Below are 20,615 nucleotides of genomic sequence, written 5' to 3'. Positions count from 1 at the left end.
GCACCCACAAAGCCAACAGGAACTACTGGTGTGCTGCACCTCTGAAAATCAGGTCAGTTATCATTAAAGAAAAATATGTTTCAAGAGTATTTAATTTTAAGAAATGTATCCATTGGAAGATTGCTTAAATTGGTTTCCAGGTGAATAACTTGGACTGTCAAAATACAAGCATCTTTGTGTAAACAAACTGAAAACAAACCAATCTTTGTACTTTAATCTATTTGCTTGACAGGCACAAATTAAAGATATGATGGAGGGAAAAAACAAATCAATAGTTTATTCAATGAAGGCTCTAGCCAGGCAGCCTTATTAATTTGTTAAATGACTACAAAGTGCTGTAGCAAACAAAAATAAAGACCATTCCTACCCTGAGGCGCGTACAATTACAAAAGATTGTCTAATAACAGTGCAATCTGCTGACAACATACAGGCCCTGCAACACCAGGGGCTGGGAGCTCTGGAAAAATTTCACCAATGTGTGTGTGTATTAAGAGCAATTTGTTTAGCTCTTTAATGATCCCTTGTAAAAATAAATGGAGCAGCCTCTACCAGAGGAAAGGGTCACAGCTGTGAGAAGTACAGAACCCTCAATTCTAGTCTTGGCAGGTAAATAACATTTGAAGTTCACCTGCAACATTAAAAAACAAATATTGTATGGATTATTTTTCCATTATTTAATGATAGTTGGTTGATTCTTCTCACGGTAGCTAGAAAGGCAGATTATCATCTGCTATCTATCAAGGTCTTCAGCACATGTGTTTTGAAATACTATGAATGTATTCTGCTGAAATGTAACTCAAAAGGTTGTTAAAACAGATCTTTAGTTTCAATATTAATTCAATTCTTACACTTTTCTTCTCTTTAAAACAGAGTCGAGCTATTTAACAACAGCAGTGTCATGAGCTGAAGAACGCTGGCAACTTGGGCAAAACTAGACACTCACTCCATGGGTCCAAAAAGCATTTATCCAATTGTCTAATGTCATTCTGTAGAAATCCCCCAAGAGTCCACAGGTCTCTAAGAATTGTATAGAAGGAATCAAACTTCAGCTGATTTTAGTGTCATTTTTATGTGCATCTTTTAAAACCAATCAACTAAATGACTCCCACTGCATACTGCATAATAATTCAGATCACGAAACTTAACAAGGTGCGCATTACACTGTTTTTGTTTGGCTGGTTTGGGGAGGGGTTATTTTTTAGGTTTTGTTTCTTTTTTTTGTTTGTTTGTTTTTACCTTTAAAGCTGCTGTTCCAGCATACTGTCTGCTTATGGAATCTCCATTGTTTGCCCACATTATCTGGTAGATTCTGTTGCATTTCATTGGCAAAGGCTGTTCTGGTGGCATCACACCCAACTTTTTCAGCTGGAATTTGATACATTTATTAGTGGATAAGGTCAAAGTGACATTCATTCTCAAACTATATAAATCCAAGAAAGAAAAAAGTAACATGGTACACATCATTTTAGTAATAACACCATTTACTAAATTTTCTTAGTTATTTCATTTTACAATCAGAACCAAAGGTTATATTGTAAAAACAAACATCCTTAATTTTTAGGATGCATCCTTAAATATTTGCAGATATCAAATATTCTTTCTATTTAGTTTGTCTTCAAAGATGACTTTTTTTTTAGCACAAAAAACTACCAGGTTTATTTTTTAGTGATCTAAGCAGCGAAAACTCCTAATTTTTACCCCAGGCAGCCAGCAAGAGGTCATGTTTTTGTTTTTCCTCCTCTGAGCATGCCATGAGGAAAGCCAAAAGGCACAAAGGAGAAAGACCGCTTCTATATAGAGGTCTTACACTGAACCAAAGGAACAGCTGACTGGAATACTGCTAATCCAATGTAATTAGCAGGTGCCACATGGAAAAGAAATGCATTTGTTGAGCCAGGTGGAAGCTACTGACCTAGCATTAATGAGAAAGTAAGGAACTAGTAAAGCAAGAAAAACAAAGAAGCAAGCGTTAAGATTTCAAGCTAGTTGGCTAAAGATGGTCTCAGAAAGGAGCTGTTTTTCAGCCCAGTACCCATTAAGATAGCTCTGGTACTGGTGAGGATTTTGTTTTAGGCCATTTTCTGACATTTTGAAGAAAAGAATAGTTACTCACTCGTAACTTGTTCTTTGAGATGCATGCATATGTCCATTACACTATGTGCGCACATGTCTTGTGTGCTACTGTGAGAGTTTTCCCTAGTGATACCTACAGGGCACTGATGCCTGAGCCTTAAGCGCCTCATGTTCGAATAGGAAAGTATAAAATGTGGAACTGCCCTGCCCTTCCTTCAGTTCCTTCAAACCAGACCCCATGATGGGGAAGGAGGGTGAGTCACGTAATGGACATATGCAACACACCTCAAAGAGCAACTGAGATAATAATTCTGGTGACCCTAATGTCAGTCTCTTCTCCCAAAAATGTTAAGGGCATGCCTCCCAATCCAAGAACTATTCAGAAGTTTAAACATTTAGGGGCATATGCACATTCCCAGGCTCCAGAAGATCCTGTTACCTTCATAACTTAACAAGTTCTAGGTTATTTTCCAATGAGTTTCACTGGGTTAAATCACAAGTGTGACTTTTCCTTCAGACTATTTTCTTACAGTCTAAATGCTAAAACATCATTTGTGGACAAGAATAGAATTTGTATTAAAAACTATTGATTTGAGAAGTGTTATCAAATTTCCAGCATAAAGAGAATGAGTCATTTGCTCCTGGGAAGTGTGACAATTTTACAGGCAACTGGTGTTCTCCGAAGACCATGCTTCTGCTGGTCTGTATTGTAGGAGTCATACCATGCCTAACAACCGTAGAACAATTCTAAAGTAGATTAACCGTGGGGTGGGATGGAATGGGGGGATAGTCTCACAGATCTACTGTTCCAATGTTATTGCAGAATGCCCCACTCCGTAACTCAATCTCAAGCAGTACGTCTACACTGCAATTAGACACCCGCAGCTGGCTCATGCCAGCTGACTCAGGCTCATGAGGCTCGGACTAAGGGACTGTTTAGTTGCAGTGTAGATGTTAGGGGTAGGGCTTCAGCCTGATCCCAGGACCCTCCCACTTCGCAGGGTCCTAGAGCCCATGCTCCAGCCCAAGCCAGAATGCCTACACCACAATTAAACAGCCCTTAGCCCAAGCTCCACAAGCCAAAGTTAACTGTCATGGATCAGCTACACGTTTTTAATTGCAGCACAGACATATCCCAGGACTAAGGTTTCATGAAAGATTATCTTGCTTTGATTATTCGGAGGCAGAAGAGTCCAAGAATCAGAGGCAAGATGCTAGAAGGAAAAATCAAATCAATCCTTGTTGCACAGCCAGAATCATATGGTCAGGATTCCTTGCTGAAGATGACATTGGAACTTGGCAGCACCTGTTTTCATAGTCAGATCAATTCATTATTTATACGAAGGGCCAGCTTGCCTTTATCCTTTATCTCAAGCACATCACAGCGCTTTTTCACCTCTTCCTGCACTGCATGTTGAATTTTCAAGGCTACATGCACCATCATCTACTTAATATCCTCTTCAGGCAGAAGATATAACCAAGGCTGAGGTTCCAAAGGAGGAAGCAGATGATTGTTGAACTATAAGAAAGCTCCTTAATCATCTCCTCCTCCTCCTATTTGGAAATGCCATCTCTGCAAGGGACAGATTCATTCCAGAAGAGAATGATCTGTCAACTATCTGTTTAGGATATCTGGAAAGATGGAGAATGATTGTCTCTCTATGGTCAAGGGGAATGATCTCTCAGGCATAGCAAGCACTTAATATGCTGGTTGATGTGATATTTTATTCTCAAGTGCCTGAAACTAAAGTGCATCTCTGGACCCACTCATTTTTCTACCTATACCTAATTTTGTAAAAGAAAAAAAGTATACACCAGCGATAATCACTGCCTATGAATTAATGAACAACTACAAATCTACATAATAAAACTGAAATAATAGTTCTGGTGACCCTAATGCCAGTCTCTTCTCCCAAAAATGTTAAGGACATGCCTCCCGATCCAAGAACTATTCAGAAGTTTAAACATTGGGAATGTGAATATGCCCCCCAAGTCTCAAGAAGATCCCGTTACCTTCATAACTTAACAAGTTCTAGGTTATTTTCACTCACAACGATGCTGATTATCTTTTCATAAATAAAAAAAAATCTCAGATATTTATCACTTTAAAATTTACAAGTCATACATGCCTGCTGTTCCATGACCACTCTTGCAATAGCAGCCTGGACTACATTGGTCCGATCCAGACAGTCCATACAATTAACACGAAAAATTCCTTCTTGTTTACAAATCACACCAGCTTGATCAACCCTTTCAAAGGTGGTAAAAAAAACAGAAGAGGTAAAATGCTTATTGAGAGATCTTAAAATAACTGATCAGTCCATGCAAATAAAATAGAAAATTTAAGTTAGAAAACATGTTTCTACTAGACTAAACCATGGAATATTCATGTCAGTTTCATTCAGCATCCCAGCTACACTCCATTAGAACTGCATGAAGTTTTTCAGATGAATAGTTTATTTGCTGAAAAATGCAGTTTCTGTCTACCTAAAGCTTCCTGCAAAGTTGTCAAAAAGTTTGGGTCGGGGGAGGAACATACGAACCATTCATAAAACAAAACAGTCAGAGGAGATGGTAGTGGTGGTGTCCACCTTAACTTTTAGCCCAGTAGTTAGGGCACTTGCCTGGGATGTGGGAGACCCAGACTCAATTCTCCCTTCTGCTTCATGTGGAAGTAGAAACCTGAACTTGGTTAGGTCTCTCACATTACAGGAATGTGCCCTAACCACCAGGCTATAGTCACTCACTTCTCTCTCTAGCCCAATGGATTATTCAAGTATTTTATACATAGGTGAGAGCAAGAGATTCACCCCAGAATATCCCATAGTCTACTGGATAAGGCACTCTCTTGCAGCAGGGGAGACCCATGTTCAAATTCCTGCTCCACATCAGACAGAGGGGATGAACAGAACCCGTCTCCCATAAGCCAGATGAATGCCCTAACTATTTGGCTAACAGTTAGAAGGTGAGCACCGGCACTATCACTATCACCTCCACCCATTCTAGACCTTTATTTCTTTTAATGTGAAAGAGTGCAAGTTTCATTCAACCCAAAACGTAATTCATCCACTTTTTTGATTCATCAAAACTTTTTGGAATTTTCAGATTCTGTTTGAGACAAACCAATTTTTTTCTTTCAATTTTTCAGAACTACCAGCAACCCAAATCAGACCAGCTGACAAGAGCCCCCTTTTCAGAATAGCTACCTCCCACTCCATTCCCCTTCACTCACATTTCTCCCCCATTATCCTGAACATGAAAGGCAGCCCATTTATACTAAAAGTTCAATATTCTAGTACATGCATACAAATTTAATTCTTTAATTTCAATATAAAAACAATGCCAGCTTTAGAACAATCACTAACATATAGGGCAATAATTCACAAAATTTCCTAAGTGTTGCAGAAAAACATCTCCCAGACACCAGTGACTATATGATAGCACACTTCATTTTATCTACACACACCAATACGAAACAATGTACTGAACCATATACAATGTAATTCATGAAAGCCACATCAACCATATATCAAAATGCATAAACATATAACCAATATACCTGGCTGAAGGTCAAGGGTTTTCATTGGCTGTTCAGGGTAAGGTTGGAGCTCTATGGGTGGGGGAAATGCATGATATTTCATACATAATTTCTTTATTTTATTTTATTTTTCAAATTAACAGCAGTGAACCTCAGGGAAGGGACAATGTTATTGGGAATTCTTTTGTTGTTAAAAGGATAGAACCATAAAGTAGAATACATCACAACATTGACTCCAAGATGTTGATTTGCTAATGTTCAAGACAGGATAAGACTGGAGGGAAAAGATAATCAGTAAGGCCATAAAAATCCATCTAAACAAAGATTGTTTAAACTGTTTTTCCCCCTACTCTTTTATTCAAATGTTTCTATAAACAATTGCATACTACCTTGAGCATGCTAATACCTACCAACACCACTTCATATCAAGGATGATATCATGAATGGCATCAGTTAATGTTTGAACATTTTCAAACTTCATTCCTCTGCTAAAATAAAAGAGTTCACAAAAGTAAATTAAGTTTCAACTAGAAAAATGATGCAACACCACACAAGTCAAGTACAGACAAATATAAACTGATATCTAGCTAAATTTGAAGCAGAATTTATTCACAGCAGTTCTCGGGCAATGTACAAAGTTTAGGAAAATCTTTTCAAATGTCAGTGGCAAATTAAACCATTTAAAATATACTCAAACAGCTACATTGTAGCCATGCCTATCTTCCCTCCAGCATCTCAAGAATTCTCTTTCGATGCGTTCACCTATAAATGAGAGAGGATTTGGGGGGCAATTATAGTAGGGTGCTAAAGCATGAACCAAAAGCAAAACAAAAAAGTGACAAGTGATAAAATCTTTACATTCGTGTCATTTTCATCCTGAGGGTGCTCAACAAGCCTGACAGACAATATATGTAGAGATCATATTACCCATCACCAGAATGCAGCCACCTCAGTACTGAAATGTAGTAGGCAATCTGCTCCAGCAACATCATAATAGGATCTAACATCCTCCTGTGTGCCCCCTGCCCTTCCCCAGCCATGTGATCCAGAAAAGGGGACCAGATGAGTTATTATTAATCATATTTATTATGAAGGTGCTTAAGGGCCAACCAAGAACAGGATCACATTGTGCTAGGCACTGTATAAGGTAGTAGACAGTTCCTGCCCTGAAGAACTTACAATTTAAATGGACAATACAGACAAGGGGTGCGGGGAACTCTATAACACAAAGGCAGAGTGAACAATGTGATGGCAAAAACAGCCCTGTTATTTCCATGATTTTGTGGGGGGGGGGGTGGATTAGTTCAGAGGGAATGAGCTAAATGGAAAGAAAAGGGAAGGGTAAGGGGGCGCTGAAAGAAACAGGGTTAGGGGAACAGAGCAGGGAAGGACAGATTACAAGAGGCAGGTGTGGCATGAAGTTTAGTTGAAGAAACTGTGAGGAAAGAGCAAAGGGAGAATTGGAGCAAACAACCAAAACACTAATGATGTTTTTTGAAACACCCAAACTGTCCAGTAGAAAACAATGGCAAGCTAAGCTATGAAAAACCCAAGTTATTACCTTTGTTTACAAAAAGCAATATTTCTCTCTCTCTGTGAAAGTCAATGCATTTCACACACTATTAGAGAATAGTTTCCCCTCCACTCAAGAACATTTCTCTCATTTTAGCAAATACTACAACATGACATTTTAGAAAGTCTTCTTACCAGTGCTCATGGAAGTCAAAGGAAACATAAGTAAGGTTTGAATTGTTGTATAATAGCACTTGTTTAAGGTAAGCATCTCCAATAATCTTCTCTCGTCCAGTCTGATCCACCAAATTAATAATAACCTGTTCAAAAATTAAATGGATTTAATAGTTTGGTAATCTTAGTGAAGATACTTGCAGAATTACACTCTCTCTAGAAGGCAATGTACAAAACAAATTACAAAAACATGAAACAGTAAAAAAATAAAATAAAAAAAAAAAAAAAAGATGTATAAGTAATTGTGCTTAGCTTATCCAACACAAGGTTCTCTTCAGACACCATTTTTCCCCATTTTTGTTTTGGAACCCAAGTGATCAGGTTAACTGCTATAGTTAATCTCATCTCCAATAAAAAACAAATGCTGATTTGACAAGCCCAATCAAAAAATTACCAAAAAGGTGGGTTTAATTACTATTTCTGTAAACTGCTGTATAATTCAGGAAAGTCAAGTGCTATACCTAAATTTCTAATTTTTTGATTGTCCTTTTAAAGTACTCAGATTGTTTATAAAGTATTTTTAAACTATTCACACTAGTTAGTTAAGTTTTAGTAATAAATACACTCATAAAAGAAGTGCAGGCCTAAAACACACCTGTTTCTTGTAAATTTTCAGTTGTTCTTCAAAGTGTGCACAGAAATAGGGTATAGTTTCCTTTTCACCTACAACATAGAAGGACACTGTGAAGAACTAATCATTTCCTTTCACTTGATTCATATTTAAGGTATTAACTCATATTCAAGTTCATCATAGTGCAGAGGTGAGTATCTTAAACTAAAACATTCTCTTTTATACTTTGGATGCAAGCCAATCTACTCTTTCCTTTTCTTATTTAAAAACCTCTTCAACCTTTCTATGCCAGTTCCATACTTCATATGAACCTCTTTCACCTCAGAAGTATCTTAAATGTTTAAGTAATCTTGTAAAAGTATGTAGAGCTGGTTTAAATGTAAACGTTAGAATAGGATAGCACAGAGCCTGCTAAAGAAAAAAAAGTTCACAAAGTGTCCAAGGCTGAAAGTAAAACTATATTCTTAAAGATGTAATGGCACACACTAGGAGAAACTATCTGGAATACATTTAACTAATGGAGGTAGGATTTTATATCTCTGACATCAAAACTGATCCTGACAGATGCTATAACCTACCTATAAATCTTCCAAATTAATTGAAATCCTCTTCGAATTTCCCACCAATTTTACTAGGAATTCAGACGCTCCGATCACCACAGTACTGAATTGCACAGCCCCATGAACCAATGCCACACACAGAGTGTCTTTAGCATTTCAAACTGTTGTGATATGATTTGGGGGGCGGAGATTTTGCTATGTTTTTATTGCTCACTGTTTTTTCTCATCTTTAAAGTGTAAATGAATTTGCACTACTCTTCTAGGATCTGGCAAGAGATCCTTTTTCAGCTATTTCAAGGGTGTTAGCAAACTCTTCACAAGACATCAGAATCTGTTAGTGCTTTATGAGAACTTGAACCTGACAGGATTATGCTGGCAAAAATACTAACCTTCACCACTCTACTAACACAGCCAAAAGCTAAGCATTACCATAAAGATATACCTTTAATTTTTGTTTTATGGTAGCATTAAGGACAAGTCTAGACATGTCCTTAATGCTACCATAAAACAAAAATTAAAGGTAGTTTAGACTCTGGGTGCAGTTTAGACTCTGGAGGTGCGAACAGCACTGTGCATCAAAATGCTATGCTATAACTCCCCTGTGTGGATGCTGCAGCCACAAACTAAAAAGTTCCTACTTCAAATAAATGGAGCCTTGTCTGAAGAGAACTATGTTAATGTGAAGTAGAAAACTTTGTTTGCATCCACAGCATTCACATGGAGGAGTTACAGTGCAACACTTTGGTGTGCACCAATATTCATGCCCCTCCAGTCCAAAGTGCAGGACAGTGCAGACATGTCCCTAGAGACCCAATCAGGATCAAGGCCCCATTTAGCTAGATAAGGAGTTGGGAACCTATGGCATGCGTGCAAGCTGATTTACTGTGGCACACTGCTGCTGGCCAGGGGTCCCTGCCGCCGGTCTGGATGGACAGAACCCCGGGCTGGCAGCGGGCTGAGCAGGGCCGGAGGCTGGGACCCCGCCTGGCAGGGGCTGGCATACAGAACCCCAGACCGGCAGCGGGCTGAGCTGGGCCAGTGGCCAGGACCCCAGCTGGCAGGGGCCGGCAAACAGAACCCCAGACCGGCAGCAGGCTGAGCAGCTCAATCTGCTGCCGGCCTGGGGTCCCAGCCGCCAGTCCGCTCAGCCCACTGCCAGTCTGGGGTTCCATCCGCCGGACCCTGTAAATGTAAAATTTATTACTGGCACGTGAAACCTTAAATTACCGCGAATAAATGAAGACTTGGCTGCCAGCCTGAGCTAGATGCTGTGCAAACATATAGAAAAAGACAATCCTGCCTTTAAGAGAAAACACCTAAAACAAAATAAGAAAGTCCCTCTCCTGAAGAGTTTACAGTCTGACATAAAGTTAGTTGCTGATTTAGGACTAAAAGTGAAAGTGCAGATTCTTCAAAATAGTCTGTATTATCAGAAATATGTTGGGAACTCAATTATTCTCCTGTATCTGGGAGATATGGGGACTCCTTAAGTATTGAGTTCAACTCAAGGACAGAGAAGTTATTTTAAAATTGGATCAACTCACCATCACTACTTTAAGTTAAAAAAAAAAGTGTTGATCAGAGGTTAATAGAATAACTAAACGTTCAAAGTCAATTATTTTTAAGTGATCTGGGTACATTTTACAAACTCCACAGATTACCAATACTTACTCTTGTCCAGTCGTGGTCGTGGGTTGTACCTGTATCCAATCTGACTCCAGAACACTGGCACAGAGCCTCGTGTTTGAATAAATGAGAGAGTATGATTATGGACATGAATCAATTGCTCTGTCTCCACATAATTTGCCACATTCCCATTTTTATCAACACCTCTTCGCTTATACCGCATCCCTAGAAGACAAAGAGAAAGATATTGATCAGTTTATTCAAGCAAGTTGTGTAATTTTTTAAAAATTAATCCTAAATATGGATATTCTGTACATTTCTGGAAAGTGTTTTTGGTGGTAAGGAAGTAGATTATGTGAAATACAAGACAAATCAGCTAGGCTATCCCAACACTGATGTCTGGTTCCTTTTCTGGCTCCCATCTCCCATTTTATTTTAATTTGGCAGAGATGGAACAAGGCTTTGGTTTTAGTCCTTATCCTCCCCTGCAACTATTCCCAAGGGTTGCTTTTGTCTATACAGCTATACAACTGTACTGAAGCAGGATCTTAGTTGTAAGAACAGTACTACCATTAGGACAGTACTTCCTGGACAAACCACAGTGGTAACGTCACTTTAATAACATCACTTTCATTCTTCCCTTCTCCTTCTATTCCTAAACACTGCTGCAGTGAGCGTTACCTTCATATTAGCACAGGAACAAGATTAAGAGTCATGTTCTGATTTGTGAGTGTTATGTGCTACTACTGGAGCAGCCCCATAGCAGGAGTTAACTATATGAAAAAAATAGAAATAAAAAAGTAAGGGTGGGAGGGGCAGAGGGGTCTGACGGTAATCCAAATCACACCATTTAGTTATCACAAATCTATAAAGTAATTAATCCGTTCCAAAAGGCATCTAGCCTTGATAAAGCAGATTTCTACCAAATGAACATGTACAAGCAAAACCTGAACACTAAAAACCAAAATACTAAATTGAAAGTCAAACTACAGATCATCTTTGACTGATCGATGTTCCAGTTTACAGTACAGTAATGAAGAATGCTCCATGAGCAGCTTCAAGATTTGGAATATGGGCAGAATGGTTCATTAACAAATGAAGCAATTAAATTTCCATCTATATACCTAGTTCTGTGTATTTTAAATATTTCTTGCTGCTGTGGCTATCATACTTTGTTTTTCCATCCAGGGTCCTCTGGCCTGATTACCAAGTACAGTAGTTTGGAAAAGTTTATAAGGGTTTACATCAGTATTCCAAAGGCAAGAAAGTTAGTAAGTTCATGTAATTACACTCATATTAAATAGGAAACTCATTGTATATAAAACATGGAAATGTGATTCCACAATATTAGAATAAGAATAAATCCCTGAAGCAGCACTGAACTTCTGAACTACAGAGCATTAGCTAAACAATACTGCGTGGTGGGTGCGTGGGGGTGTCGGAAGGACGTTATGTAACTAACAGTATCTAAACTTTAAATCACCACTTTTTCCTCAAAATTTCTAAGGCACCTAGAGGATGGCAAGGTCTAAAAACAAAGCTTAAGTTTATTTTTATATACTGATTTGGAGCAACTAATTTTACAAAACATTTGAGGTTAGTGCTTCAGTTGTTTCTCACTTATCAGTGAATTTTGGAGTGTGGTTCTGGACTGTGCCATGGAGCACTATTATTTTTGAAGTTTTATCCTTCACATCCCTTTTAACATGGTTAATATCTTGGACACTCTGCTTACCAGCTCTGTGCCGACTTCGGCGTGAGATAAGTGCTACCAGAAATCGCGGGTGAATATCATCTACGCAAATTGGCTCCTGAGGAGGCGTCTCTGGACTGCTTTTCTCATCATCAGATGCATCATTGTAATTAACTACAAGTTCTTCAATCTGTACAAATCCCTGGATGATGGGTATAATCCAAGAGTCCACTTCTGCGTTCTGTAAATTACAAAAAAATATTTACATCTATACCAGTTTTAACAGTTACTTTAAACTATCTACAGAGGTTTCTGATATTATTGCTATTTCTGCAGGTGTGCTTGGTGTTACTCTGGCTTTTAGAGAAGCCTTCTCAAAACTCAGGTCCAATCCCACAAAAATTCCCAGAATGCCCTGCCTCGTCATTCTGTATAAACACCTTTTTTACCTTCTCTTCTGATAGTGATGGTGCTTTTATTTTAACCAGTGGAGCCAGAGGGTTTTTTGGGGGGGGAGGATTGGTGAAAAATAAAACCAAAGGAGCTCCCTTGGTGCATTACAATGTAACCTAAAAGTTTCATCATACTGCTCACTTTATTAATTAAAAAAAGTTACATTCTTTAAGGATTTCATTTGTGTTTTACAGACAGCATCCAAATAAATGGAAAGTATCAGAAGGGTAGCCATGTTAGTCTGGATCTGTAAAAGCAGCAAAGAGTCCTGTGGCACCTTATAGACTAACAGACGTTTTGGAGCATGAGCTTTCGTGGGTGAATACCCACTTGGTCGGATCCATGTAGTGGATGACATGTATCCAATGAAGTGGGTATTCACCCACGAAAGCTCATGCTCCAAAACGTCTGTTAGTCTATAAGGTGCCACAGGACTCTTTGCTGCTTTTAAATAAATGGATGAGATCTGTTGGGTGAATAATATCCTTCCAGAAAAGAAGCAAAGAGCTTTAAAAAAAAAAATCCAATCTGAATATTCTGAACATCCACAATAAGTATCCCTGTTGTAATGCTGAAAGATTAAATCATCCTTGCTAAAATGTCAGATCAGTACCAAAGTCTACTCACTTAAGAATTTCTAGAAGGCTTTCAGAAAAGAACTCTCTCTTTTATCAGTCTTTTCAGGAGGGAGAAAGCAGTTCTTTCCTTCTTTGTGGAATTCTCCTCTAGCTGCATTTTATGTTACACTGCTTTTTGTCTGGCTCATCAGAATCTCTGTTCAAGTCACTTTCAAAATAGTGCAAGTAAAGAATGTTGCCGGGATCGGGTGCACTATCGTGCCACAATAATTACACATTCCATTTAACTTTTTTAACTAGTTGCCATAAATGGAAGAAGTTCATCAGATCACATGCACAGAGATCAAAATTAATGTCAGAGATAACCTCTACTTCTACTTTAAAGAGCTTCACATATTCGTGGAAAGTCAAGCATCACACAGGCAGCAATTAACCACACAGTATAAAAGAATAACCAAAATGGTCAAATCTTAAATGATGCATATATGGTTTAAGATCAGTTTCCCCTTAAATATAAATGTTAAACAGAAATAAACTTCTTATATTCTAAATGTACACATAAAACAAGAAAACGTAATAAAGATAAGAGACATATACTATGCTTGATATTAGTTGTATTCTCTAAAACAGTTGTCCCTACCCCGTAGGAGGACATGGAGGAACGTGGAGGGGAGAGGAGGGGCACAGCAGGATCCGGGCCAGCCCCGATTGGAGGGGGAGGAGACAAAGCACCACCCAGTCCTGCTCTGCCCCCAGCCCCAACTCCACCCCACCCTGGCCCCAACCGCAACTCTGCGCCCTGCTCTGCCCACACCCGCAGCTTCACTCTGCCCCCAGCTTCACCCCCAGCCCAGCTCTGTCCTCATTCCTTCTCCACCCCCAGGCCAGGGCCACCTCCAGCCCCTCCCCCATCCCCAGTTCTGCCCCAAGCTCTGCCTTCAGCTCAAACTCCTCTGCTGAGTCAACTGTGCAGTAATGGAAGGGGGGGGGCATGGACAGATTCCATTACTGGTAAAGAGTGGGGTGACAGGAAAAGTTTGGGCACCACGGCTCTAAAAGGAAACCTCTACTGAAATTAGCTGAGAGTTGTGTCATAAGTCATCAAGTTTCTTATACTCCTACAAATTGTCATGTGAATTTGCCCCAAACTATCCTCTTTTTGGCTCAAAAACAGAAGCTGTCATATTTGTCATATTTCCATTAGTTGTAAAACTAATTTTCTAAATTTTTCACCTTGTGGACAGAACCTTTATATACACCACTCGATATAAGAGTGGAACGCCACCAATACAACATGAATTCGGATATAACACGGGAAAGCAGTGCTCTGGGGTGGGGGATGCTGCGCACTCCGGTGGATCAAAGCAAGTTCGATATAACGCCGTTTCACCTATAACGCGGTAAGATTTTTTGGCTCCCAAGGACAGCGTTATATTGAGGTAGAGGTGCATTTAGGCCCTCGTCTTGCAATTCTCAACAAATGAGAAGACTCCCACAGAAAGATGTCACATTTAATGGCCAAGTTTTATTTTTTAAAACCACAAATGACAGAAGGCAAGTGTTAAACTTTATTTTGAAGTTTCTAGTGAGGCCAGCTGGTTAGTTTTAACCTTTAAATCATTGTGATATATTACCCTATGTTCATCTATGAGCTTGAAAATTTAGAAAAGACAGTCTTAATGAAGCATTTCTAATTCATATTTATATTTAAGGAAAAGTTAAAGTGGGTTGTTTGCTGCTTTATCACTTCTATATCAGCCATACATACTGTACTAACAAAAGCTCAGGATACTTTGATGCACAGTACCACTTTGTACACTGAATAGTATTACTATTACTTAGTTGTATTACTATAGCACAAAGGAGCCATAAAGGGCCAGGATGCCACTGTGCTAAGTATTGCACAGACATAGGCAACCTGGGCAGCCAGCCAACCAGGGGAAGAGGCACCCCTTTCCTGCCAAGATGCCTAGAAGTCCCCTACCAGGCAGGCGGTCAAGGTGCTGAGGAGCCTAGCACATGAGCTACCAGGAAAACAGGCAGGTTTCTGTGGAAAGTTTAGTTAAAACTAACATAATCCCACAGAATATTTCCATTGCAACAAACCTGCATTTTTTTCCTTTGGACAACTACGTTAGAAAATTTCTGACCACCTCTACTGAATTGTGCTCAGCTTTAACAAATTTAAGACGCACTTTTTAGAAAACAATTACTCACATCAGTATTGATGAGATCTTGAATCATGTGTTTGTTCCAAAAGAATCTGTCATCAACCTATAAGAGAATAAAAATGGCAGTATTTTAAACAAGGTTTTTCAGAGCCTCTCAGTAAAGATCCCAAACATGAACTAACTACCCAGTAACTCCAACTGGTTATCCAACCCTTCACTGCTCGCGCTCTCCTTTTTTTTTTTAAATCCAAAAAACATTTAAAAATCTCAGTTCCAAGACATGTTTTTGGTAGTTTTTAATTTTGTTTCCATTATGTAGAAACCTAATGTAGGGCCAGTTGATGTATTATACCAGCTGATGATCTGGCCTTTAAAGGTTTCAAAATCAATATCACTGGGACTCAGAACAAATACAGTATGTTGAAAAGACAGACTAGGCAGTCATCTGCTGACATATAAATACTTACTTTCCTCCACAGCGGAAAGTTAGCCTTCTCACATGAGCTTTGCTTCTGGACAGAGTTTGTTAGGTCATAAGTCAGACTGTAGTAAAAGGAGTCTGAATCCATGAACATTTTGAAGAGTTCTTCTAATAATCTCCTCTCCAGTTTCTCCTTCTCCTTACTTTCTTTTATCTGCAAGACAAAAGATTATTATTACCTTTTCAGTGGAGCTCAATAAAAATCAAGTAAGGACACTTGCAGACCAGCATGCACACACAAGGAAAACAAGTTTCAGAGTAGCAGCCGTGTTAGTCTGTATCAGGAAAAAGAACAGGAGTCCTTGTGGCCCCTTTAGAGACTAACCTCTAAGGTGCCACAAGTAGTCTTGTTCTTTTTAAGAAAAACAAATTTTCCTGATGAAGAGGCCCATGTAGATGTAGGCAAGATCAAATTTAATATAAAACAGTAGTAGTAGTAGTAGTAGATTCTTAGAGGTGCTGGGCACAAATGAAACTTTCCTCGTGCATCTCATGTACTGCAAAGCATTTTTTCCCTAAGAACAGTATCCAGACGGTGGTGCAAGCAAGCTGGACATGAACATATTTTATAGACCATTTGGAGAATTTTATGAAAACTATTGGCCTAACAAAATGTTTTGCTAAATTACTCAGGTTTATTCAATTTAACTTCATTCAAGATGTCCACCTACTGAATATTACCATGGAGATTTCAATCTAGAATTGAAGACTAATAGAAGAATTTTGGTAGAGTCTTTCTCTGAGAAGACTTGCCAAGTCTTCTTTTTAATTTCAACACTATGAAGACACAACCACAGCCACTTATCAAGCAAGCAGTCACATGTATAGAAGTTGGGGATCTCACCTGGAATAATTTTGGTGATTTAAGCTATTTTATTAGTGATTCTTCAGAAGAGTGTTCAAAGACAAAACTGACTGAGGGAGAGAGATACATGTGAAAGATTCTACCTCTCATGATCATGAACAGAAGAAAAATAAACGGATAGGATGAATAAGCATCTCATGCGCTTAGAAAGGCCTTGTTGCTACAGCAAAATGCTGCAGATGTTGAGGTAATATTACATTGCTGTAATAAAACCAGCAAGTTAGAAGTGACTATAGTAAATGAAAATGCCTTGTGCCCCTTGGATTTATTCAGCAGAGCTAAACTGGATTCTGAGCCAAAGTGGGAATCATTCCAACATATTTCAGCTGAAATGTAAATTCTTAACAATGTTAACAATTCTTAACAATGTCTATTATTATCTTTGTAAGAGAGGAATGCTACTCCAATCTGGGTGCCTTTTTGGGCTGTGTGGCCACATGGGGGGAACAAATTGTGCTAAAAGAACTTTCTTGAGAACACGAGAAAGCAGTTTTCAGCTGAGGTCTTTAAATCATGAAGAAACAGATGAGTTTAGGGCCACACACAGCAGCCATCTTTCACTCTTACTGCAGAGTTCCCTAAGCCATGCAGAAGTAGTAGATGGCAACCATCTCCACTTTAGCCTCTTCTGCCCACACTTCTGAGGACCAGTTGAGCAGGTCACTCATTTTTGCTACGTTGAATTGCCAGCGAAGTCCCTCTTGCTGCCTCCCATTCTCAAGAAATGTATGCATGTAAAGCTGCTTGCCAAACTATGGAAGCTCCAGGATAGGTGCAGCTCTGATATGGTTTCAGGAGAGAAGACACTCACTTGTCACCTTAACAGGTAGCATACCCAGGAAAAGGAAGTCAAGAAAATGACTGAAGAAACTTCTTAACCTGTAATTAGGCTTGGCAGAATTTGATTTTCATTTTGTTAAAATTTTGACGCTAACATACATAAAAAAGCTTAAAAATAAACATTTATCAATTTAAGTTTTCACAGTTGCTGGAAATTATCAGGGTCAGACAATTATTTAATCATAGTAGACTTAAGAAGTTAAAGCTTCATAACTGTTAAGACACAAACTGTCAACATCAAATGTCAAAGGAAATAGCCTTACATCAAACTCTAGCAAGTTCTCAGGCCGCATTTTTCTTACTTTGCTTACCTGTAAATTGCAGTCATCCTCCAGGGGAATATTTTTGTTTGTGTATATAGTGAAATCGACATTTACCAATAAAAAAAAATTGAATCCTTCCAAGCCTACCTATAATGGTGACACTGAAGTCTTGGGCCCTAATGCATGTGACCACAGAGGTAAATTAAATGCAACACCTGAATGGACTTATTTAGAAATGCTACTGATTGGCTGCTTGCTAGAGCTTCCTCCTCGTCCCCCCACACACACACGCGCGCGCAGTCTCTTAACCCCACTTCCCTCCATGCCACTCTCAGTCCTTCCCTCCCTCTATATGTGGGTTTTATATTGCCACACATCACCACAGTATCCAAGCATCTTCCGTATAAAACCAAACAGTAGCAAAAACCCTTGCAGATTTCATGGAATTCCCCACTCCTCTTCTTCTTGCTTCCCCTTCCTTTGCCTTTCTGTTTAGGTATTCCACTCCTACCATCCTCTGCCCAACTCTACCTCCAACATTTTTTTTTTCTATTATGGAACTAACTCAAGGCTTGTAAACCTTCCCCTTCTCCCCATCCTCTTTACTTTTCTTGTCTATTTAGATTGGCCATGAGTAAATTTAGGCTGGAAATTAGAAGACGGTTTCTAACCATCAACAGAGTGAGGTTCTGGAACATAGGAGTCATGAGGGCCCAAAATCTAACCTGTTTTAAGATGGAGCTTAATATGTTTATGAACAGGCTTATACAACATGGTTGCCTGCGATAGCAGGGGACTGAACTTGATAATCCAGGGGTCCCTTCCAGTCCTATGTTCTTATTGTTAACTATTTGGGGCAACCGGTTGCAAGCTGTTGGGGCTACCAGATACTACAGCAACACAAAACTAATAATATTTGAAGTATATCCCAATCAGTATCAAGAATGAAAAGTGTATTAAAAAGAGGTATTTAACTTTACTGGAAAAAATGCACAAGGGAGGAAAAGGTAGAGGACATTATAGATAAAATGCCATAGTATAAAACTATGATTGTATATCAAACATCTTCAGAAATAAACTTTTATAAAAATCAAACACTGTCAACTCATCTGTTCTTTGAAAAAACATTTCTCTATTTTACATGTGACAACTGTTTAACTTACATAACATCATCCATGAATCAACCAGTTCTCCATTGATGCCTCAAAAATGCTACCCCCCCAAAAATATCAAGTAGAGTACTTTCAAAAGCACAGTCTGCCACAAGGAAAATCTTCCTAGAGATCACACTCAAAACATCATTTTTAATGAAAAGTTTCTTCTTTTATTTGCTCTTTACGTATTGTTACTATCAATAACTGGCTGATTACATTATCAAGCTTCAAAGTGCTAATAGCTTGTTCAATAGAAGTGATAAAAAATACCAACCCCATAGATTCAAGTGCCAAACCAAAATCTTTAATAGAAAAAAAGTGGCTTAGAGGTATTTGTATGAAAAAGTGAACACATACCATAAGCTAAAAAAAATTTAAATATTGATTCAAGATTAAGCCTCCATCTAGTTCCCCTAAAAAATGTTGGATGTGTATATACACTTCATTACAGGACAGAATTCAACCGAACATTCTTTGTAGCACTATCTCTATGAGAGTTTAACATCAGCATCAGCCTAAAAGCATATCTCCAACTATCACAAAACATTGTTCTGCAATCTCCTCAAAATATTTTAAAAAATGGAAGCACTTGTTTTTAAATCAAAAGTTTTCAAGTTATCAAAATTTATCAGTAACACGTGAGGACTTGGGCACACCTACCACAAATACATAGGGGAACCTCCCTTTAAGTCAATCCTATCATCTGGGTTCTATGGAAGGACCCCAACATTTAGGAAGAATTATTGGCAGAAACCACATAACAGGTCAGACTGCAGAGACCTTGCAATAAATAACAGGTGGTCACAAAAATAAATGCATTAATAACCACGCTGTCCCTTTAGACTGTACAAGTTATTTAAAAGCATAAAGAAGGTATTTTACTTTGTGTGAGGTAAGTCTACTTTTTAAAGCGTCTCAAACTAATTCAGCATTGGTTTATTCTACTCCATTGAGGATTTAAAAACAAAACTAAAAAGCACCAGATACAACAGTGGATGTAGAAATTACAGTTTTAGTAGATCATGGGGATCATCTAGAGAAGGGTTCTGAAGTGCTGAAATTATTGCAACTAGCTTGTTTGTATAGCATACAGTATGTACACATGTGCTACTGTTTGTTAGATTTAGCTCCTCAGTGTCACTTCAGATTTCTTTCTACAGAGTTTGGAGAAACCTTCATCTCTCATCCACTAGGTACACAAATCCAAAAATAATTTGAAGTGTTTGTATCTTTTTCAGGCTACTTTCCAGGTGAAAAGTTGAATTGTTTTTCTACTTTGCTGGAAACTGAAATTAGTCCTGAAATTAATTAGGCAATATCTACAGATCTCTGCTCTGTTCCAGCCTTGTGGATTTTGTTTCAAGATGTTGACTTTGTGATTAGGGGTATAAGAAAGAAGAATGTTTTGTATGCACAATGTTTCCCCTTATTACAGAGTTAGCAACTAGTATTGTTTTATAAAGATGAAAAATATCTCTATTAACTCCACTTCATCAGGAGAACTCTTCAAATGTACTTTGCATTTCAAGTGAATATAATTCTGTAACAGTTGAACATTTAATGCTATGGGCCCATCTTCTGCAAATCTGTATTACATACACTCAAACGAACAAGCATGAGGACTAAAATGAAATACTCAGGATTGAAGTCAGCTTGTTTTCTCCATGTTACATAATACATAATTCTTGGTCTTTTACTGGTTTTCTTTACAGGGCATAAAAACTATTATTATTTTAGGGCATATTATGTTACTCTGGTTATTCACCACAGCCTTCAAATCACTAAATCAAAAATGCTTTGAAAAACCACACAAATTTAAATAGTAAATCCTCACCTTCTTTTTATTTGATGCAGACACATTTGATTTAATTTGAGTAAAGGTCTTGAGTAGAAATTTAGAGTCATCTGGAGACTGTGTAATCTTCTCTGGCTTATTTATCCCAAAGTGATGCTTTTTACAGAGCTAAATAATAAAAATACTGTGTCAGTTAAAGTTGATACTT

General features: G+C 38.4%; 1 protein-coding gene across 1 annotated transcript in view; it reads right to left on the bottom strand.

The window, feature by feature from the left end:
* The window catches only part of INPP5F (inositol polyphosphate-5-phosphatase F), a 98,154-nt gene that overhangs the window by 19,501 nt on the left and 58,038 nt on the right, over nucleotides 1–20,615 (bottom strand). The window contains exons 4-13 of the mRNA XM_039481809.1: nucleotides 20,447–20,575; nucleotides 15,477–15,644; nucleotides 15,056–15,112; nucleotides 11,850–12,048; nucleotides 10,160–10,339; nucleotides 7,953–8,020; nucleotides 7,319–7,443; nucleotides 6,022–6,099; nucleotides 4,203–4,323; nucleotides 1,237–1,365 (exon numbers count right to left, since the gene is read on the bottom strand). Of these exons, the coding sequence (XP_039337743.1) occupies nucleotides 1,237–1,365; nucleotides 4,203–4,323; nucleotides 6,022–6,099; nucleotides 7,319–7,443; nucleotides 7,953–8,020; nucleotides 10,160–10,339; nucleotides 11,850–12,048; nucleotides 15,056–15,112; nucleotides 15,477–15,644; nucleotides 20,447–20,575 (1,254 nt within the window). The remainder of the gene's footprint in view (nucleotides 1–1,236; nucleotides 1,366–4,202; nucleotides 4,324–6,021; nucleotides 6,100–7,318; nucleotides 7,444–7,952; nucleotides 8,021–10,159; nucleotides 10,340–11,849; nucleotides 12,049–15,055; nucleotides 15,113–15,476; nucleotides 15,645–20,446; nucleotides 20,576–20,615) is intronic.

Source organism: Mauremys reevesii, linkage group 7 (assembly GCF_016161935.1).
Source record: "Mauremys reevesii isolate NIE-2019 linkage group 7, ASM1616193v1, whole genome shotgun sequence".
Taxonomy (NCBI): domain Eukaryota; kingdom Metazoa; phylum Chordata; order Testudines; family Geoemydidae; genus Mauremys; species Mauremys reevesii.
The sequence above is the reverse complement of the archived record's forward strand: the minus strand, read 5'-3'. Positions and strand labels throughout refer to the sequence as shown.